This window comes from Macaca mulatta, chromosome 7, assembly GCF_049350105.2.
Source record: "Macaca mulatta isolate MMU2019108-1 chromosome 7, T2T-MMU8v2.0, whole genome shotgun sequence".
Lineage (NCBI taxonomy): Eukaryota > Metazoa > Chordata > Mammalia > Primates > Cercopithecidae > Macaca > Macaca mulatta.
The window spans coordinates 131,639,133-131,663,162 of NC_133412.1; the positions used below are offsets into that span (position 1 = coordinate 131,639,133).

The 24,030-nt window shown below is 37.7% G+C and overlaps 1 protein-coding gene across 8 annotated transcripts in view; it reads left to right on the top strand.

The window, feature by feature from the left end:
- Window positions 1-23,814, top strand: part of KIAA0586 — a 123,213-nt gene extending 99,399 nt beyond the window's left edge. For 5 of the 8 annotated variants that reach the window (XR_001446278.3, XM_077941070.1, XM_028851571.2 and 2 more), the window contains 2 exons: window positions 15,719-15,784; window positions 23,469-23,814. Coding sequence is in view for 6 of the 8 variants with exons in the window: in XM_077941070.1 (XP_077797196.1) it covers window positions 15,719-15,784; window positions 23,469-23,620 (218 nt within the window). In the remaining 2 variants the exon portion in view is untranslated. The remainder of the gene's footprint in view (window positions 1-15,718; window positions 15,785-23,468) is intronic. The other 3 variants (XM_028851570.2, XM_077941072.1, XR_003731596.2) reach the window with 2 other exon arrangements.
- Window positions 23,815-24,030: the final 216 nt, after the last annotated feature.

The following is a 24,030-nucleotide window of genomic DNA, read 5'->3' on the forward strand; positions in this document are numbered from 1 at the left end:
CCATCTCCAGTTCAACAGAACCAAAGGTTGCGATCACAATTAGGAGTAGCATCTGATCTTACTTCTAGTTGAACATTATTATTGTTGTTGTTATTATTATTATTATTATTGTTATTATTGTGATGGGTCTTGCTATGTTGCCTAGGCTGGTCTTGAGCTCTTGGACTCAAGTGATCCTCCCACCTTGGCTTCCCAAAGTGCTGGGATTACAGGCATGAGCCACCACTCTCAACCTCAGTATTATTTTTATTATACCACAGTGCCCTCCAAATTAACTGCAAGTTGATATATTACAAATGCTGTCCTTCTAATCAACCTAGTAATCATTTACTAAAAATTTTTTAGTGATTTTAATTTTATAGAAATTAGGCAGACTATTTCAATCATATAACAGTGAATTATTCCACTAAACCGGTTCTACCCTTTTTGTTCATATAATGAAAATAAAAAGAGAAGCTTGATTATTTTCAGTTCAGAATACATTACCCTCAAATAAATTCAGGCCAGAGATGCAGCTACGCAGCCGTCCAGTGTCATAAAAAAGCAATTCACCATTGAGTGATCTCTCCATTCAGAAGTGTGCAGTCTTAATGTATGGCTGTGAGAAACTGTTATTTCATGATCTTTTTATTAAAAGCTTGACTGAAAACTAAAATAAATTAATAAATTAGAACAGGGAAGTGATATAGTCTTATCATACATGTAGGATGAACCACTACTAGACTGTTAGTCTCTAATACTGTATTCCTCAAACTTTAACAGACATAGAATTTTCCGGGAGTATTTATTTATTAATAAAATGTAGATCCTAAAGTGATTGTTTGCCTGTGGTGGGGCCTGGGAATGTAAACATTAAACTAGTACCCCTGGTTATTCGGATGCTGAAGAGGGAGGACCACCCTTTGAGAAACACTGATTAAGGACTCCAGTTGTTTTTGATGATTCTGTTCTTCTATTTAGAATTAGAGGCACTTTGGAGACAAATTGCATGAGCTCAAATCCTAGCTCATTTGTTTACTAGCTGGTGACCCTGGACAAAATACTTAACCTCTCTGTGCTTTTCTTATCTGTAATATAGTATAGATATTTCATGGTAATTAAAGACATAAAATACACTTATACTAGAACCTGACATATATTAAGAGCTATTAAAGTGTTAGCTTTGCTCATTGCAACCTCTGCCTCCCGGGTTCAAGTGATTCTACTGCCTCAGCCTCCCAAGTAGGTGGGACTGCAGGCTCATGTCACCACACCCAGCTAATTTTTGTATTTTTAGTAAATGTTGGCCAGGATGGTCTTGATCTCTTGCCCTTGTGATCTGCCTACCTCAGCCTCCCAAAGTGCTAGGATTACAGGTGTGAGCCACCATGCCCGGCCCTGAAAGTGTTAGCTTTTATTAGCATGACTGTTTCTAGGAAATCTCTCCTTTTTGAATACTCATGTTATAATCAACTCTCCTTTAACAGATAGGAAATGAACCTATATTTGTCCTAAGCTTTAAAGGATGCTGGTGAGGAAATGCTAAAGATGGCACATGTTCAATATAGTGTTAGGGAGATAAATTAACTTTCAACAAAATTGTTTCTTTTCAGTGAATATATTTAAGATTATATGTATAAGATATATCTTAGGGACCTGGGCAAGATGGCTGAATAGGAACAACTACAGTGTGCAGCTCCCAGCGAGATCAATGCAGAAGGTGGGTGATATCTGCATTTCCAACTGAGGTACCCAGCTTATCTCATTGGGACTGGTTAGACAGTGGGTACAGCCCACAGAGGGCAAGCAGAAGCAGGGTGAGGCGCTGCCTAACCCGTGAAGCACAAGGGGTCGGGGAACTCCCTTCCCTAGCTAAGGGAAGCCCCGAGGGACTGTGCTGTGAGAAACAGTGCATTCTGGCCCAGATACTATGCTTTTCCCATGGTCTTCGCAACCTGCAGACCAGGAGATTCCCTCAGGTGCCTACACCACAAGGGCCCTGGGTTTCAAGCACAAAACTGAGTGGCCATTTGGGCAGACACCGAGCTAGCTGCAGGAGCTTTTTTTCATACTTCAGTGGCACCTGGAACGCCAGCAAGACAGAACCATTCACTCCCCTGGAAACAGGGCTGAAGCCAGGGAGCCAAGGGGTCTACCTCAGCGGATTCCACCCATATGGAACCCAGCAAGGTAAGACCCACTGGCTTCAAATTCTCGCTTGCCAGCACAGCAGTCTGAAGTTGACGTGGGACACTCAAGCTTGGTGGGTGGAGGGGCATCGCCATTACTGAGGCTTGAGTAGGCGGTTTTCCCCTCAGTGTAAACAAAGCCACCAGGAAGTTGGATCTGGGTGGAACCCACCGTATCAAAGCCACTGTAGCCAGACTGCCTCTCTAGATTCCTCTTCTCTGGGCAGGGCATCTCTGAAAGAAAGGCAGCAGCACATCTGGCGGGTGCCCCTCTGGAACAAAGCTTCCAGAGGAAGGAACAGGCAGCAATCTTTGCTGTTTGGCAGACTCTGCTGGTGATAGCCAAGCTAACAGGGTGTGGAGTGGACCTCCAGCAAACTCCAGCAGACCTGCAGCAGAGGGGCCTGACTAGTAGAAGGAAAACTAACAGAAAAGAATAGCATCAACATCAACATAAAAGGACATCCACGCAGAAACCCCTTATGAAGGTCACCAACATCAAATACCAAAGGTAGATAAATCCATGAAGATGAGGAAAAACCAGCCCAAAAAGGCTGAAAATTCCAAAAACCAGAATGCTGCTTCTTCAGAGGATCACAACTCCTCACCAGCAAGGGAACAAAACTGGACAGATGAATTTGATGAATTGACAGAAGTAGGCTTCAGAAGGTAGGTAATAACAAACTCCTCCGAGCTAAAGGAGCATGTTCTAACCCAATGCAAGGAAACTAAGAACCTTGAAAAAAGGTTAGATGAATTGCTAACTAGAATCACCAGTTTAGAGAAGAACATAAATGACCTGATGGAGCTGAAAAACACAGCTCGAGAACTTTGTGAAGCATATACAAGTATCAATAGCCAAATTGATCAAGCTGAAGAAAGGATATCAGAGATTGAAGATCAACTTAATGAAATAAAGTGTGAAGACAAGAATAGAGAAAAAAGAATGAAAAGGAATGAACAGTGCCTCCAAGAAATATGCGACTATGTGAAAAGACATAAATTTGATTGGTGTACCTGAAAGTGACAAGGAGAATGGAACCAAGTTGGAAAACACTCTTCAGGATATTATCCAGGAGAACTTCCCCAACCTAGCAAGACACGCCAAAATTCAAATTCAGGATTTATAGAGAACACCACAAAGATATTCCTCAAGAAGAGCAACCTCAAGGCACATAGTCATCAGATTCACCAAGGTTGAAATGAAGGAAAAAATGTTAAGGGCAGCCAGAGAGAAAGGTTGGGTTACCCACAAAAGGAATTCCATAAGACTAACAGCTGCTCTGTCTGCAGAAACCCTACAAGCCAGAAGAGAATGGGGGGCCAATATTCAGCATTCTTAAAGAAAATAATTTTCAACTCAGAATTTTATATACAGCCAAACTAAGCTTCGTAAGTGAAGGAGAAATAAAATCCTTCAGGGACAAGCCAAAGCTGAAAGATTTTGTCACCACTAGGCCTGCCTTACAAGAACTCCTGAAGGAAGCACTAAACATGGAAAGGAAAAACTGGTACCAGCCACTGCAAAAACATACCAAATTGTAAAGACCATTGGCACTATGAAGAAACTGCATCAACTAATGGGCAGAATAACCAGCTAGCATCCTGATGACAGGATCAAATACACGTATAACAATAATAACCTTAAATGTACATGGGCTAAATGCCCCAATTAAAAGACAAAGACTGGCAAATAGGATAATGAGTCAAGACCCATCAGTGTGCTGTATTCAGGAGACCCATCTCACAAGCAAAGACACACATAGGTTCAAAATAAAGGGATGGAGGAATATTTACCATGCAAAGGGAAAGCAAAAAAAGCAGGGGATGCAATCCTAGTCTCTGATAAAACAGACTTTAAACCAACAAAGATAAAAAAAAGACAAGGGCATTACGTAATGGTAAAGGGATCAATGCAACAAGAAGAGCTAACTATCCTAAATGTATATGCACCCAATACGGGAGCACCCAGATTCATAAAGCAAGTTCTTAGAGACCTACAAAGGGACTTAGACTCCCACACAATAATAGTGGGAGACTTTAACTCCCTGCTGTCAATATTAGACAGAACAATGAGACAGAAAATTAACAAGGATAATCAGGACTTGAACTCAGCTCTGTACCAAGCAGGCCTAATGGACGTCTACAGAACTCTCCACCCCAAATTAACAGAATATACATTCTTCTTAGCACCACATCACACTTATTCTAAAATTGACCACATAATTGGAAGTAAAACACTCCTCAGCAAATGCAAAAGAACAGAAATAACAGTCTCTCAGATCACAGTGCAATCAAACTAGAACTCAGGATTAACAAACTCATGCAAAACTGCACAACTACATGGAAACTGAACAACCTGCTCCTGAATAACTACTAGGTAAATAATGAAATTAAGGCAGAAATAAATAAGTGCTTTGAAACCAATGAGAACAAAGACACAACATACCAGAATCTCTGGGACACAGTTAAAGCAGTATGTAGAGGGAAATTTATAGCACTAAATGCCCACGGGAGAAAGTGCAAAAGATCTAAAATCGACACCCTAACATCTCAATTAAAAGAACTAGAGAAGCAAGAGCAAACAAATTCAAAAGCTAGCAGAAGACAAGAAATAACTAAGATCAGAACAGAACTGAAGGAAATAGAGACACACAAAACCCTTCAAAAAATCAATGAATGCAGGAGCTGGTTTTTCAAAAAGATCAACAAAATGGATAGACCACTAGTTAGACTAATAAAGAAGAAAAGAGAGAAGAATCAAATAGACATAATAAAAAAATGATAAAGGGGATATCATCACTGATTTCACAAAAATACAAACCACCATCAGAGAATACTATAAACACCTCTATGCAAATAAACTAGAAAATCTAGAAGAAATGGATAAACTCCTGGACACATACACCCTCCCAAGACTAAACCAGGAAGAAGTCAAATCCCTGAATAGACCAATAACAAGTTCTGAAATTGAAGCAGTAATTAATAGCCCTAACAACCAAAAAAAGCCCAGGACCAGACGGATTCACAGGCGAAATTCTACCAGAGATACAAAGAGGAGCTGCTGCCATTCCTTCTGAAACTATTCCAAGGAATAGGAAAAGAGGGACTGCTCCCTAACTCACTTTATGAGGCCAGCATCATCCTGATACCAAAACCTGGCAGAGACACAACAAAAAAAGAAAATTTCAGGCCAGCATCCCTGATGAACATCAGTGCGAAAATTCTCAATAAAATACTGGCAAACCAAATCCAGCAGCACATCAAAAAGCTTATCTGCCACAATCAAGTCAGCTTCATCCCTGGGGTGCAAGGCTGGTTCAACATACACAAATCAGTAAACGTAATCCATCACATAAACAGAACCAATAACAAAAACCACATGATTATCTCAATAGATGCAGAAAAGGCCTTCGATAAAATTCACCTCTTCATGCTAAAAACTCACAATAAACTAGGTATTGATGAAATATATCTCAAAATAGAGCTATTTATGACAAACCCACAGACAATATCATACTGTATGGGCAAAAGCTAGAAGCATTCACTTTGAAAACTGGCACAAGACAAGGATGTCCTCTCTCACCACTCCTATTCAACATACTATTGGAAGTTCTGGCCAAGGCAGTCAGGCAAGAGAGAAATAAAGAGTATTCAAATAGGAAGGGAGGAAGTCTAATTGTCTCTGTTTGCAGATGACATGATTGTATATTTAGAAAACCCCGTCATCTCAGCCCAAAATCTCCTTAAGCCGATAAGCAACTTCAGCAAAGTCTCAGGATACAAAATCAATATGCAAAAATCACAAGCATTCCTATATGCCAATAATAGACAAACAGAGAGCGAAATCGTGAGTGAACTCCCATCCACAATTGCTATAAAGAGAATAAGATACCTAGGAATACAACTTACAAGGGATTTGAAGGACCTTTTCAAGGAGAACTACAAACCACTGCTGAAGGAAATAGAGAGGACACAAACAAATGGAAAAACATTCCATGCTCATGGATAGGAAGAATCAATATTGTGAAAAAGACCATGCTGCCCAAAGTAATTTATAGATTCAGTGCTATTCCCATCAAGCTACCATTGACTTTCTTCACAGAATTAGAAAAAACTACTTTAAATTTCATATGGAACCTAAAAAAGAGCCCTTATAGCCAAGACACTCCTAAGCAAAAAGAACAAAGCTGGAGGCATCATGCTACCTGACTTCAAACTATACTACAAGGCTACAGTAACCAAAATAGCATGGTACTGGTACCAAAACAGATATATAGACCAATGGAACAGAACAGAGGCCTCAGAAATAACACCACACATCTACAGCCATCTGATCTTTGACAAACCTGACAAAAACAAGCAATGGGGAAAGGATTCCCTATTTAATAAATGGTGTTGGGAAAACTGGCTAGCCATATGCAGAAAACTAAAACTGAACCCCTTCCTTACACCTTATACAAAAATTAACTCAAGATGGATTAAAGACTTAAACATAAGACCTAAAACCATTAAAAACCCTAGAAGAAAACCTAGGCAATACCATTCAGGACATAGGCATGGGCAAAGACTTCATGACTAAAACACCAAAAGCAATGGCAACAAAAGCCAAAATAGACAAATGGGATCTAATTAAACTAAAGAACTTCTGCATAGCAAAACAAACTATCATCAGAGTGAACAGGCAACGTACAGAATGGGAGAAAATTTTTGTAATCTATCCATCTGACAAAGGACTAGTATCTATAATCTACAAGGAACTTAAACAAATTTACAAGAAAAAACCCCATCAAAAAGTGGGCAAAGAATATAAACAGACACTTCTCAAAAGAAGACATTTTTGTGGCCAACAAAGATATGAAAAAAGGCTCATCATCACTGGTCATTAGAGAAATGCAAATCAAAACCACAATGAGATACCATCTCACGCCAGTTAGAATGACGATCATTAAAAAGTCAGGAAACAACAGATGCTGGAGAGGATGTGGAGATATGGGAATGCTTTTACACTGTTGGTAGGAATGTAAAGACATTGTAGAAGAACACTGTAACAGACATTGTGGCAATTCCTCAAGGATCTAGAACCAGAAATACCATTTGACCCAGCAATCCCATTACTGGGTATATACCCAAAGGATTATAAATCATTCTACTATAAAGACATATGCACATGCATGTTTATTGCATCACTATTCACTGTAGTAAAGACCTGGAACCAACCCAGATGTCCATCAGTGATTGACTGGATAAAGAAAATGTGGTACATATACACCATGGAATACTATGCAGCCATAAAAAAGGATGAGTATGTGTGCTTTGCAGGGACATGAATGAAGCTGGAAACCATCATTCTCAGCAAACTAATACAGGAACAGGAAACCAAACACTTCATGTTCTCACTCATAAGTGGGAGTTGAACAGTGAGAACACTTGGACACAGAGAAGTGAACATCACACCAGGGCCTGTTGGGTGGTGGGTGCTAGGGGAGTGATAGCATTAGGAGAAATACCTAATGTAGATGATGGGTTGATGGGTACAGCAAACCACCATGGCACGTGTATACCTATGTAACAAACCTGCACGTTCTGCACATGTATCCCATAACTTAATGTGTAATACAAAAAAAAAAAGAAAAAGTATGCATGAACAGGTATGTGTATGCAGCAGAGAAGAGGAGGTAAGTACCTATGGCTGATAATACTTAAGATGGCATCAAACTACATACCAAATTGTTACTTCACTTCTGTTTCTCTGGCTTACTTCAGAATTACCTTGCACAGGATGAAAGACTTAATGAAACAGGAAAGGGTCCTTGTGTTCAGGCTCAGCTTTTAGGATGGGAGTAGCCAATGGGAATAATCTGGGCAATCCTGCATGTGCAGACTGGGAAACCCAAGTCTTATATCTCATATACCATAGTAATTTTTACAGTTCCACAGATGAAAATGAAATGAAACCAACTCCATCATTTTCAGAAAATATGTCTTTTAAGAAATCTATTTATTATTATTACTATAAAAGCAAAATAAAACAGGATCACTGTTTTATATAATTACAAATTTTTTTAAATATGTGCATGACAAATGCTGTGTAATACACCTCATTATTTTCAGAGTGTCCCTGATGGGCTCCTTATCCTTGACCTAAAAATGGTGATTCCAAATTTAAGACTTTCTTGGGTATACTTTTTAATTGCAGTAAATACAGAGGTCAAAATTACTCTTGGGTTTCTAGTAAGAAGAAATGCAATTACTTGTGAATTATTTTAAGCTCAAATGCTATTTGCTATCTGTTAAAATGGTAAAACAAGTTACTCTGTTATGGAATATATACCCACAAAAGTCTTTCAGTAAAATGTTATTGCTAAAATGTGTCTTAAAATCTAATTGTTAGTCTTTGTTACACTTGCCAGCTCAGAATGGTCAGGAACCTTTTTGTGTGATAAGCCTCACAGAGGCTATGGAAAATAGGAGCACTTTTTTCTTGGGAATATAATTGCAGTAATACTGTACCATCTAATGAAGTCATAAAAAACAATTTATATAGAAATACAGTTCTGAGAGCCTCGTGATTACTGCCTTTTGTGTCATTCTGCCTACATTACACAAACTAGGACTTAGGAAGTCCTGGAAATAATATGTTGGATATTTTCTAATTATTGTGTCAGCATGATCAATCATTTTCTAAATTTGCCAGTTTCCTGAAATAGCTTAGCTTATGTTCATAGCACTTTAGAGGAAGCAGTGCAAAATTAGTTTCTATCGGTGTCACAAAAGAAATGAAATATTTATCTTTGGCAAAAAGACCTGTACACCAAACTTCAATTAATGAGTACAAGAATTAGAAATCAAAACTTTGTTTAGTCTAAGGAAAAACAGTTCTTTAAACTGTAACCACATGGCTGTTTCTTGTTTGCATCAACTCTGGGTGACTGTTATTGTCTTCTGTGAATTCTCTGGGGCAGGGGCCTGACTTTGTTGAATGAGCCAATTGTTTTCCTTTGTGTTGCCCATCTAGTAAGTTCCCATCTGGTTTGTATCAGACTGTTTTCACAGCCAACAACTGCTGCCTTCTCTATATCCTGACACTTCAGGGCCCCACGCTATCAAAGCACTGCTGCGATGGCCTTGCTGGCAGGGCCTATACAGCTGTGCCTCACAGCTTGGAACTATTACCCAGAGTAATGGTAACGTAGAACTTGGACTGGCCCTTATTCCCACTGGTGTCGTGTGTACAGTGAGCAGAAACCCACCCTCTCCCTCTCTCCCCCTTGCCCCGAAACTTGCTATTCAACAGAAAATCTTTAAAGCTCTTATTTTAGGATGTGGAATGGTGGTGTTCCTATTTTCTAGTGGCTTCCTGTATTTGAAAGCTCATTTTTCATTCTTTCACTCTTTCAAAAGTTAGCAGGTCTGGCCTTAGGGAAATGAACTGGTCACTATGTCACATTTAATTTTTGTTTTCATATTTAGTTAGGAATGGCTAGAGATGTCAAAACCCACTGTCAAGGCTACACAGATAGTACCGTGTATTTTTAGTGATAATCACAAGCCATAATTTGAGAGAAGTCTTCATATTTCGGAAGGGTTTCCATCTCAGAAAGTAGATTTTCTGTGTGTAGATATAGAGGCACTTAGCTTCAAACTGTTTAGTAAATATTAGGGAGTTACTTTGCCGTCAGCTTTGGTAATTATCAGATGTCATGATAAGAATGTTACAATAGTGGCCTTCTCTAACAGTCTGTGGCCTGGTGTCATATACATGTATTAGAATTATGGGCATTATTACTGACAAAGCTATGGTCGAGTTTAAGTGTAGTTATGATTTATTGCTTAATAGACATAAACTGAAACAGCAAACTTCTTTTGTACCAAAGAAAGGAATTAAATGTGAATTTACAATGTATTAAGATTTTTTAAATGCTGTCAAGATTAGTTAAAACTGGATTATAGTTTGTGCTTTCAATTAAATCAAGTGGCTGATTCTCATAGAGCATGAAGTATCCTAGATAGTAAGCCCTGTGAGAGTTAAACTACAGCAACCACAAAATCTCACCTTCCGCTTCTGAATAATTTCAGTGCACTGGTATTTCAAGGTTTCAAGAGAAAAAACAGAAAGGAATTCATCTTTGTAGTCAGCAGCACGGCCTCTGACTTAGTGTAACTATTTGATATTAAAGGTTACCTAGTAATGTCAGTAATTTGGCTTAATTTTATCATTGGAAAAAAGTTTTAAAACTACAAAGGTATCACCTTTTAATTGCTGAAACTACCCTATTGGTTTTTTCCATTTTCACTTTTTTATGGAAGAATAATATACATTCAGAAAAGTACACATATCATAAGTGTACAGCTCAAAGAATTTTCACAAATACAGTACACTTGTGCAAGTAGTATCCAGCTCAAGAAATTGAACACTGCCAAACCCCAAAGGCCCTCATGCTTCCTTTCACCCCAGCCACAGTCTGCACTCCCACAAGCGTAAAGCCACTATTCTAACAACCTAGCTTAGCTTCCTTGTTTGCACTTCACATAAATGAAATCATACGGTATGTATGGCTTCTTTCACCAGGCAAACCTATTGTAGTTTTTAAGGTTCTTTTAGTTTTTAAACTATTATGGCATGCTTTTATAAAGAATGATCTGAGAGGAATTTGTTTTAGTAGCTGTTTCACAGGCTGTTCAACTAACAGGAAGTGAGTTGTAGATAAAGTTGTCTATTAAAACATAGAGTCTCTCAGTTCTCAACCAAATTTTAATGCTGGAATGTCCCTCTAGACATTCTTGCCCCTAAAAGGCAGGCACTCTCTCTGTCTTAACACCAACAGGAATACAGTCAAGTACTTAAATGCCTTTTAATGAGCTTTAATAATTGAATGTACATTACTCACTTAATTGTGATTTGCATTCAGGATAGGTGGGTCATCTATTTTCTGAATTAACTGTCAACTTCTTGGCAGTGGGATATATACTTTTATGCTGCCAGGATCCTATTTCTGAAAATGCTATTATTTAAGAGAGTTGGTATACCTACTAGAGCCAATGAGTAACTTAATTTGGAGGATATGGCCAGGTTATTTAACAAGTACTAACTTCTTTTTATATATTTTTAAGTACCCTAATAATTTATTGGATTTTTAATTTTTTTTTTAGTGAACTCAAATTAGTATAAAAATGCAGCTATTCTGACTGTTACTAATTTTAGATGTCTCCTTATTAGGTTTTGTTTTAAATTCTGGACATCATCCCTTTAAAAATTCGTGTTGTTTTGTGGGTTAAAAAATTCACATTTTGGGGGGCTTTATCTTTATATCCTTGTTTTGCCGTTAACAGCCCTATAGTTTTATGCTGTTTTCTTAATCCATAAAGAATTTGTTTAAAATAATACTATAAAGATTTACAGATGTAAGTATTGCTATACCAGTGACTCTTACTGAAAATAGCATTAAAGAGTCAGAAGGTAAGCTTTCAAGCCCACAATAATTTTTTTTAATATAAGAGTATAACTATTATAAAGCCCAAATTTCTATTTTTTAAAAATACCAATTTTTACAAATGTTATTTTATTCTAGATTCAGGGGGTACATGTGCATGTTTATTGCATGGATATATTGGTATATTGCTTACTTGTGGGGATTGTACCCATTCTAATGTACCCATTACTCAAATAGTAACATTGTACTTGATAGGTTATTTTTCAACCCTGCCCCCTTTTCCCCACCTTTTGGAGTTTTCATTGTCTGTTATTTCCATCCATATGTCCATGTGTATCCATTATTTAGCTCCCACTTACAAGTGAGAATATGTGGTAATGGATTTTCTGCTTCTCAGTTAGTTCACTTAGGTTAGTGGCCTCCAAGCTCCATCTATGTTTCTGGAAAGGACATGATTTCATTCTTTTTTATGGCTGTGTAGTATTCCTTGAAAAATACTAATTTTTGAAAAGCTTCTACACTAACTATAACATGGCTTACTTTCAATTGGCACCAGATATAGCAATAATATTTTGAATGATTATTTGAAATAAAAAGCTAAAATATTGAAATAAGGGGGAGTATTTGGAAAAGGCACAGTATGTACAAGTAGTGCAATCCCAGTACCCACTGTGTGCCTTCAATTAAAGGTTTTTCAGCCAGTATTCCTGCTTTTCCAGGCTGGAATTCTATTTCCAAATCTAAGATCACTTGTTCTTTATTTTGTAGTATCTTCAAACATTTAAGTAACAGTTAACAAGTCAGCTTTTAGTGGTAAAGATAAAAATATCAATTATATTTATAGTTAATATATAACTCAATTTCTAGTCAGCATTGCTGATTCAAAATTTCCATAGAAATGTTAATGGAAATTTATAGATCAAATAATTCCAAATTTTTCCTTCTCTTCTTTTGACTTCAATACCAGTATTATGTGTTTTTTTTCAGTTTTGATCAGCAGGATAAAGAATTGTAAGAACAAACAAACTTGAGAAGCAGTTTTCAAGTTGTATTGATCTAGTTGTAGACCATGTTTGCTACTTTAATCATCAACTGCAGAGCACAATACTCACCCTTCCAGTAAACCCCGTAAATCAACAAGAGAGAATTATGAAGCCACTACTTGTTCTAAGAATAAAAGTGGTCAACTCTGATATTGTGATAGTGGCTTGTTTTTTTTAACTGTTAAGAGTTATCACTGCAGAAGTCAAGATTCTCCCCCAGTTTTGACTGAGGAGAGTTTGTTTATGTCATAGTTACCATTTATGTACCCTTCCTTTATGTGGCATACTCTGCTAAAATCCTTTATAAACGCAATTAGGTAGGTAATATTCTTTCTATAAACAAGTGGTTCTTCAATGGAAGGGATCTCTGGGGTGGTATTGATACCTTTGTTTTCATGTTTATACTGTTTGTTCTTTGTAGAATTTGAAAGGGAGCTCTATTAAACTGGAGGGACCAAGCAGTAATAGTTTCTCTCCCTCTCTAACTCTTGGAAATTTAGAAACAGAGTGAGAAGTGAACACAGATAGCATTTAAATGTTAACATCATAGTAAGCACTTTTTTTTTTTTTTTTTTGAGAGGGAGTCTCGCTCTGTCGCCTATGCTGGAGTACAGTGGTTGCAATCTTGGCTCACTGCAAGCTAAGCCTCCCAGGTTCACGCCATTCTCCTGCCTCAGCCTCCCGAGTGGCTGGGACTACAGGCACCCGCCACCACGGCCGGCTAATTTTTTGTATTTTTAGTAAAGACGGGGTTTCACCATGTTAGTCAGGATGGTCTCGATCTCCTGACCTTGTGAGCCACCACTCCCGGCCCATAGTGAGCACTTTTAATACATTTAAAGATTTTTTTAAATCATATCGCAGTTAAGCTGGGCATGGTGACAGACACCTGTAGTTCTAGCTACTAGGAAGACTGAGGTGGCAGGATGGCAGGATCCCTTGAGCCCAGAAGGTCAAGGCTGCGGTGAGCTATGATTGTACCATTGCACTCCAGCCTGGGTAACAGAATGAGACCCCATTTATTTAAAAAACAAACAAACAAAACCTGTATTTTTGGTTGTATGTTCAATTTTGGTCTATTTGTGGATATCAAATATATGTAACTTGTATTTGTCCACACTCTTGTCCTTATAAAACTATGTAAGTTTTCTACAGTATAACAATAATAGTTTAACATGAATGTTTATCTCCAGTGAGCATGTATGGCCCAGCATAATGAAATGTGGAATGCTTATAAATTTACTCATTTAAATACCTTCTTATGAAAATCCACCCAATTTTTTTTTATTTTTAGTGTAATTTTGTTTTAATTTTTAATTTTTGTGAGTACACAGTAGGTATATGTATTTATGGGTTACATGAGATATTTTGATACAGGCGTGCAGCGTGTAATAATCACATCAGGGTAAATGGAGTATGCATCTCCTTTGTGTTACAAACAATCCAATTATACTCAGTTATTTTAAAATGTGCTATTAAATTATTTTTTATTATAGTCACCCTGTTGTGCTAGCAAATTACTGGGCCAAATTCATTCTTTTTTTTTTTTTTAAACCCATTAACCATTGCCACTTCCCTCCCACTCTCACTACCATTCCCAGCCTGTGGTAACCATCCTTCTACTGCCTATCTCCATGAGTTAAATTGTTTCTTCTCTTCTCTCTTCTCTTCTCTTCTCTTCTCTTCTCTTCTCTTCTCTTCTCTTCTCTTCTCTTCTCTTCTTTCTCTTCTCCTCTCCCCTCCCCTCCCCTCCTCTCCCCTCCCCTCTCCTGTCCTGTCCTCTCTTCTCTTTTCTTTTTCCAGTCTGGCTCTGTCATCCAGGCTGGTGTGCAGTGGCACCATCTTGGCTCACTGCAACCTCTGCCTCCTAGACTCAAGCCATCCTCCCACCTCAGCCTCCCAAGTAGCTGGGTCTACAGGCGCAAGCCACCACACCTATCTACTTCTTGTATTTTTTGTAGAGACTGGGTCTCACCGTGTTGCCCAGGCTGGTCTTGAACTCCTAAACTCAAGTGATCCACCCGTCTCAAACTCCCAAAGTGCTTGGATTACAGGCATGAGCCACCTCACCCGGCCTGTTTTTATTTTTTAGTTCCCACAAATAAATGAGAACCTTCAAAGTTTGTCTTTCTGTGTCTGGCCTATTTCACTAACATAATGACCTCCGGTTCTATCCATATTGTTGCAAAAGACAGGATCTCATCCTTTTTTATGGCTGAATAACACTCTATCGTGTACATGTACCACCTGAAATTGTTGTGAAATAAATGAAGCTTAAGAGATAACTGATTTTTATCTTATAGAAAATTAGAAAAGAAATACTGATTATACAACGTTATAATTTTTTTCATATCACCCTACCCCAAGAATTTGTTTGAAATAAGTTATAGAAGGTTGTTAATTGACTATACTTCACAGCACAGATTAACAGCCTCAAAACAGAGCCGTGCCCTTGGTATCCAGGGTATCTTTTTGGCCTGAGACTTATATGTGCTATAGGTTTCGCTCAGTTAACTTTCCGACTCTCTGGCCATAAAAAAAGAGTAAAACCTCAGCCTATTTTATCTCAGTACTAACAATTTGCTTTGGTATAATAGTGTATTGCTCTTCTGTGCTCCCTGACAGCTTTATGGGTTGTTTCCTATGATTGCATTGAGTAATATGCTCCAGGCTGGCCTAGGAAGAAGGGAGATTCTAAACCTCTTTTTGTAATTATTAAATTCTTACGTAAGAGAATCTGTGAAAACTTTTCACCTTGAAAGAAATGGCCCGTGAATTTCCTTTATTTAATACAAATTTCAGATTTTCTCATGACCCTTTGCTTCCCCCCTTCTCATCTGTGATGCATAAAGACAATAATCCATTAAAGTATTTTCTATTGATAGTCATTAAAATTCAGCTGTTTAACTTCCTTCTTTACATTAAAGCCACTAGATCAAACTTCTGTTTACCTGGTTTTATGAGAATAACGGTGGGAGTGCATTTGGTTTGTGTTCTTTTAGTGAATAGGAATGAATCATGATTATTTCTATGCTTAACTGATTTCCTTCTGAAAAAATAAATTTTTCTGTAGTTTCACCAGGTGATATGGATCAGACACAAAATGAGCTCAATCCGTACCTCACATGTGTATTTACAGGTAAGAGTTTTACTTTAAAAGTTCTTGAACTTGGAGCTGTTCAGATTTTTTCATTGCCTTACGATTCTTTCTCTCATAATAACACAGTAGAAATACTAATAGCAATTTTTAATTCTTCTGTAATATCTGTAAATTCACCCCAGGTTATAAACTCAGCTCTCCAAAAGGTGTAAGTTAGGGGACAGGAAAAAAAACCTATCTTTTGGCTTTGGAAAGTTTATAAAATGATGAATTAAAAGGCCGCAGGTGTGGTATTCAGCGCACTAAGGATAGGACTCGAGATAATTCCAGCTGGGGGAGGTTATTTGTTGGGACAGGACAGTGTTTAAACTTTGAAGTCATTTTAAACAAAGTGAAGCAGCTGGAACCTGGCATAAGAAGAAACAGACCTTTCACATTAACGATTGCTTTTTAGAGGAAAAAGAATTGGAGTTGTTTTTACAGGTGTCGGAACATTTATTCTTCCTATAAGAACTGCTTTGTTTTTACCTTAAATTATAAATTTTAAAATAAGCATTTGTCAACTCATTTGAAAAACAAAAAAAGTAATAGGATTCATATGCCTAAAAGATATTTTGGGATAAGATCATTGTAACATTTTAAGTTACCCTTTCTAAAACATGAGTAAGGAAAGAAATGTTTAATAGTGACTAATTCTGGAAAGCAGAAGTGAATAAAATATTGCATACTATACTTAACATCAAATGATAAGGCACCTTCTTCATCAAGACTTTCATTTATTCTCAAACACTGGGACTATGATGTTGCAAATCTGTACGACTGGGTTAAGTATGTGAGGAGAATTGAATACAGCAGGATAGTTTAGCAGCTGCTTACGCAGGGATTGGAGCAAGAGTGGATGAGCCCGGGGTGGACAGGAAAAATGCTTCAAGAACTCAATAAAACACAGCTGAAATACTATGACATTTTCACAGACAGCTGGGAAGCAACTGCATTGCTGGAACTCAGGGCTGATTTTAAAGACAAGATCTGGTCAGCGTGAATCTAAGCAAGCTGTTAGCAAAGAGAAACCACAGACTCTCTAGGTAGAAACAAATCAATTTGGTTCAGCAGTGATTTCAGGGTCCGCTATTTGCCCAGCATCATGCTGAGGCTTTGTAGGATGCAGAGATAAATCAGACAAAGTCACTGTCCTAGTGGAGCACATCTTTAACAGAAACAACAGACTTACAAGTTAGTAACAATAATACAAGGTGATAAGGTCACAGATACTTATTGTGTACCTGCTGTACTAGTCACTCAGAACACAAAGACTGTCAGTTCCAGAGACTTCGCATGCTCTTAAGGAATGCATTGTCTGGTAGAAATGACAGATCCATAAATAATTACAGTGCAGTCTGGTAAGTGCTGCAATCAGAATAAGACAGCCACAATTAACAGGAGAGGAACTAATATTTCACCACTATCACTGGAAAAACAATTCAGAGAATGGAATCCTACCATTCATTACATAACTTATTACTTAGAATCAATTATAGTTTTTCTTTTACTTAGTTTTATAAATCTGACATCCAAAACCAGAAAATATAAAATTTTGTTATGAATTTTAAATATTTTTAAAGCAAAAAAATGGAATTTCAAATGTCAAAAACGTGTATTATGTCTCAGGAAGCTTCTAATGCATGGTCTGACTCCATGGCATGCCCCACTTAAATGCATGCCAGGTTAAATGACATACTGCAAACCCATGGAATCAAGGAATAGTCTTTTTTATAGACCTGAAAACAGCTGTTGAAACAATTACATCATAGAGTAATGACTTGACTGTGCAAATTTAAAAAGTCAAACTTGAAAAGCATCAAACTATATTTAATAGAGGTAGAAGATTTATATTTGCTTTCATGGTGATTTATTAAAATGTTACATCTTTTCTTTAAAAAAATTTAAATTTTTTTATGAATTTACCTTTTCGCCGGCTCACAGTAATCTAAGTGATGCTTTTTTAAATATTCCCAGTCTAAAGAGTTCTCTTACAAAATTCTAAAACTGTGATTTAGCTTGTGTAAATGAATACTTTAAATAAAAAGATTTCGGCCAGGCGCAGTGGCTCACACCTGTAATCCCAGCACTTTGGGAGGCCGAGGTGGGTGGATCACAGGGTCAGGAGTTTGACACCAGCCTGAACAACATGGTGAAACCCCGTCTCTACTAAAAATACAGTAATTAGCCGGGTGCGGTGGCGCATGCCAGTAATCCAAGTTACTCAGGAGACTGAGGCAGGAGAATCGCTTGAACCTGGGAGGTGGAGGTTGCAGTGAGCCGAGATCACGCCATTGCACTCCAGCCTGGGTGACAGAGCGATATTCCATCTCAAAAAAAAAAAGTTCCCAAAATGTACATTAGCAAATACCTTTATATAAGACGGTACATTGTATTGCTATAACTTCTTGATTAAAACACAGTTAACTAGAGTTTAAAGTAGCATAACTATTTGGAGGCCTCCCAGAGTGCACTCTCTCTTTCCCCACTCCCTTTTTTTTTTCTTAATTGTATTTCAATGAAACATTCTTATTCCTCCTTCTAAAGCAGAGTACCATTTGCAGCCCACCCTGAGCCTCATTGCCTTTTAGATAGTGGCTTCCAATTACATAAAAGTAAGAGCTGATCTGTTTGAGTGCTTTCTATGTTCCAGCACTATACAAACACTTTGTAATGTATTATCTCGCTGAATCCTCATAAAAACCTCTGAAGTTGGTACTCATTTTTTTTTTATAGTTGAGAAAACTGGAGTTCAGAGAAGTTACATAACTTTTTCAGTCTCTTATTATTTTCTATCCCTCTTACCTTTTACCTATTTTTCCTTACAGTACTTATCACTTCCTGTTATATTTGATGTTTATTTCCTTACTTGTCATTCATCCCCTAAACCCAACAGAATGTGCGGCCGGTGAGGTTGGACCCTTTGTTTTCTTCACTGCTGTATTCTCCAGAGTCTAGAACAGTACCAGGCACATAGTAGGTGCACAATTGATATCTGTTGGATGGATGAATGAGTTCGGCTCTGCCCTGTTCCAGAATCCATTCTCTTAATCCCCTCTGCCTTTTACTCCTTCCCACACAGAAGCCTCACACCAGCAGTCTGGGTGGGGCCGTTCCTAAGTGACCTGATTTGGACCCTACTCTTGACCTGTCATAAAGAGACGTGTTCTTAAAACTTCATCCCTGCTCCCAAGTTTGTTGGCGTTCTTCCTACTGCCTAGTCAGTCAACCAAATCTGTCATTTCAGAGTGAAACTTGGTTCTTTATAAGTACTAAGTCTCCATCCAAAATATCTTGACCCTATTTCCACTGCTGAGGACCATTAGTTCTTCCATGGACTATTTTTATAGATCCGTCTCCTCTCTCTTTATCTTCCACACAGCTATTAGTATGATTTTTTACCTTTTTTTTTAACTTTTATTTTGGGTTTGGGGGTACATGTGAAGAAGGTTTCCTGTATAGGTAAACTTGGGCCACGGGGGTTTGTCATACAGATTATTCCATCACCCAGGTATTAAGCTTAGTACCCAATAGTTATTTTTTCTGCTCCTCTTCTTCCTCTTACCCTCCAACCTCAAGTAGATCCCAGTGTTTGTTGTTTCCTTCTTTGTGTTCATGAGTTCTCATCATTTAGCTCCCACTTATGAGTGAGAACGTGCAGTATTTGGTTTTCTATTCCTGTATTAGTTTGCTAAGGATGATAGCTTCCAGCTTTATCCATGTTCCTGCAAAAGACATGATCTTGTTCTTTTTTATGGCTGCATGGTATTCCATGGTATATATGTACCACATTTTCTTTATCCAGTTTGTCATTCAGGGGCATTTAGGTTGATTCCATGCCTTTGCTGTTGTGAATAGTGCTGCAGTGAACATTTGCGTATATGTGTCTTTATGTTTGACTGATTTATATTCCTCTGGGTATAAACCCAGTAATGGAATTGCTGGGTCGAATGGTAGTTCTGCTTTTAGCTCTTTGAGGAATACATCATATTACTTTCCATAATGGTTGAACTAATTTACACTCCTACCAAGTGAATGAGTGTTCCCTTTTCTCTGCAATCTCACCAGCATCTGTTATTTTTTGGCCTTTTAATAATACCCATTCTGACTGGTATGAGATGGTATCTCATTGTGGTTTTGATTTGCATTTCTCTAATGAGCAATGATAGTAAGCTTTTATTCATATGCTTGCTGGCTTCATGTATGTCTTCTTTTGAAAAGTGTCTGTGTCCTTTGGGGTTGTTTTTCTCTTATAAATTTGTTTAAGTTCCTGGTAGATGGTGGATATTAGACCATACATTTGCTCAAATTATTCCTCTGTTCAAAATCTTTTGTGACTCCTTACTGCTTTTACAGGACTTGGCCCTGGCCTTGCGTTATAGCCTCATCTCACCATTCCTCCTATCTGAACAATATTTGATATCAGAATACTCAGAGTTCCCTTAACACATTAACTTTATCTTGACTTTATTTTGTTGTTCTTGTTTCTTTCATTGCCTTCCCACCATCTTTTCAGACCCAACTCAATGGCTACCTTCCACTTCTTTAAACTAAGGATTCCTATACATGTTTATCTCCCCTACTAGGTGATGAACTTCTTGAGGATGAGGACTCTGTCTTCTTCATCTGCATATGCTCTTAGCTCCATACATGCAGAAGATTCATATAGATGTTTAGTTAGTGCATATATGCTTTTGGAGAAGCCCACCTTAACGTCTCTGGGCCTCAATTGCCTTGTCTGTTTCCCAGATTTACTGTTAGGATCAGATTATATGATGGGGAAAATGTATTTACAAAATTTGAATTGTTATACAAATATAAGGCAATAATTGCAAGAAATGCTTATAGTGATTGAATTCAGTATGTTCCTTGAGACTTGGAAACTTCTAGGAGATCCCCCCACCCTAAAAAGTTATAGCTCTAGTTACAGCATTGAGCAATTTAATCAGTAATTTCATGCACAAAGTAGAAAAAGAAGGTATATACAAAGTGGTTTTGTGAAATTAAATAACAGAGAAAAGAGTATTTGGTATCACTGTTGTTTTTGGCAGATGCATAACTCAAGGAATGGAGTTTTTCTTAATAATAATTAGAAGGTAACATTAAGTTGTTTGTATGAGTGGAAAATTAATTTGCTCTAGAACTTAGTTATATCCAGTGTTAGTTTTTACTTTATTGATGAGGTGAGCTCTGATATTGGCTGCTTCCCTGAGTTATTTTGTGTATTCTGCATCATGGCTTTGTAAAATATAAGAATATTTAGGCCGGGCGCGGTGGCTCAAGCCTGTAATCCCAGCACTTTGGGAGGCCGAGACGGGCGGATCACGAGGTCAGGAGATCGAGACCATCCTGGCTAACACGGTGAAACCCCGTCTCTACTAAAAATACAAGAAAATTAGCCGGGCGAGGTGGCGGGCGCCTGTAGTCCCAGCTACTCGGGAGGCTGAGGCAGGAGAATGGCGTGAACCCGGGGAGGCGGAGCTTGCAGTGAGCCGAGATCGCGCCACTGCACTCCAGCCTGGGGCACAGAGCAAGACTCTGTCTCAAAAAAAAAAAAAAAAAAGAATATTTAAATATTATATATTATTAATGCTTATGTCCTATATACATTTTTAAGGCCAGGCATGGTGACTCACATCTGTAATGTCAGCACTTTGAGGGGCTGAAGAAGGGGGATCACTTGAGACCAAGGAGTTTGAGACAAAGGAGTTTAAGACCAGCCAGGGCAACATAGGGAGACCCTCCCTTTACAAAAAATTTTTTTAAATTAACCAGGCATGGTGGTGCATACCTATGGTCCTAACTACTTGTGAGGCTGAGGTGGAAGGATCACTTGAGCCTGCAAGGTTGAAGCTGCAGTGAGCCATGATCATGCCACTGCACTCCAGCCTAGGTGACAGAGCAAGAACCTGTCTCAAAAAAAAAAAAAAAGATTAAAAAAAATAGTTTTTAGTGTCTATTCATTTCATTTTTATTATATCCTGACAAACTGAAAAGACTAAAGTCTTTTCCTATTTAAAATATTTATTCTATTTAAATTCACATAAAACTTGCTTTCTTTTTAAATACTATGGTATTATAGTTTGTGATATTGCTGTAATGATGCCAAATCTTCCTCTCCCTTTTTATAAAAAAATGAAATTGATACAAGTAACAAAAAAGGAATGGTATAGTATTTAAAATAGTCTTTGTTAAATTTCCTTATATGAAAGGAATTTTCCTTTTATAAGTATTCTAATCTTGGACAGCTGTGATTGAGTCATCATTAAAATCTCCAGAACTGTCTAATTGTACTGTGGCCCCTATACAAATTTAATGAAAGATTCTATGTTATTACTGTAGAAACTACTTGAAAAACATAAAGGGATTTTAGAAAAATTACTATGACTCTTTCTTGTCTGAAATATGTCTTTTAGATTGTTTAAGGTAATTTATTGTTAAGGTATTTATTATTCTTATGTCTATGGTAAATCCATGAAATTTTAAATGGGCATTTTTGTTTGTTTGTTTCAAATAATACCAAGTTGACAGTCTTTATATTCTTAGGCATTGTGCTTTAAACTTACAGGGGTGAATTCAGGTATAGGCAGATACATACACTTAACGTAGTCAACTTTGAATTTTTTACATATTAATGAATTATTCATCCCAAACTGCCTGCCCTCTACCACCAGCCAGCTTTCATATTAGACATTATAATATTACTCTCAACCCATGGAATGGGAACTTTTTTTCATATTTCATTAAATGTAGAGATAATGTCTGCTTTACAGTAGAGAGAGAAGTCTATTTTACAGAGAAAAACGCTTTCCAAAGTCAAGTGTCAATAATACTTGGATGACCACTGCAGTATGTTTTTCCTCTGACATTGCTAACCTTATATCACTTCTGTTAACTAATAGCATAACACCCTTAGGCACTCAGTAAATCACTATTAATGGCATGCTCTTGAGTCCATTTTTTAGGAATAGGAGGAAGAGCAAAGTGCCTTGGCAACCTTTGACTTCAAATGCCTTTTACATGACTCATGTCTTACCTCTTTAAAAACAAAAACAAAAGAAAACAAAACACACGTTCTTGTGCTAACCACAAACCTTTAATTTCTGGCTATTATAGTGTTTTATTGCTCTCCTAGCTATTTACTTAATGGTAACAGTAGTAATAATGGCCATCTTTTAGTGGTAATGGGAGCGCTTAGTTTCTGACCACTTACTGAGTGCTAAGCTCTGTTGTTGAGCTCTTCACTGACACTATTTTATCCTCACTATACTGTGCAAGGTAGGTACTATTATCCCATTTAACATATGGGAAACTGAACTTTTGAATGGTAAAATAACTTGCTGACAGCCACACAGCCAGCAAGAAGTTAATTCTGGATTTCAGAGACTAGGCCCTTAACCCTACTTGATCTTACTTAGCATTTATCATTTGTATCACAACTTTTAGTTTAATATACTCTTGAAATGTTGTCTCTGACTGATTAGGAGTGATGGTAGAAAGGAGGAAGGTGTATTTTACCTCTCTGACAAGTTCGAGCACCTTGGGACAAGAGATTCCCTCATATGCAATACTTATTTGGAATCCATCCCCCATCCTTCCCCCCGCCATATTATTTCACAAAGTATAAAGCACGTGAATACTCAGGATATGCATGTTGAGCTGAATGAACTTGTCCTTTGTGCAGGTGGGAAAGCAATGCCACTCTCCGCTTCACAGATGCCCCCTGCCAAGGTGTCCATGACGCTGCCCTCAGTGAACCTCGAGGATTGCTCTCAGTCTCTGAGCATCAGCACGATGCAGGAGGACGTGGAGTCTTCGGGGGCAGATACCTTCTGAACGGGAAGGGACAGCCAGCACAGTGTTTATGCCACTGATTTTAAAGTCATTTTACCTTCGCTTAAAACCCTCTCTCAGACTGTTCGGTTTTTGAGCATATTCTGAAAAAAAACATTTCCAATTTTTTAAATAAAATGAAAAGCATAATTTGGGTATTTAAAGTTTTTAAATAAAATAAGTATAAGTCATCATAAGTCTGACTGTGAGTTGTTTCTTAGAATCCTGAGATAGCACAGAGTAGTGGAGAAGGCATGGCTTTTGACATCTAGGCATTTAATCTATAGGTGTAATTATCTATGTATTTATAAAATTAGGTAGTTCAAGGTTATTCATTCTGACATTTTTATAACAGCAAATAGAAAAAAATTAAATGTCTATCAATAATAGACTGGTTTTAAAGTGGTGGTACA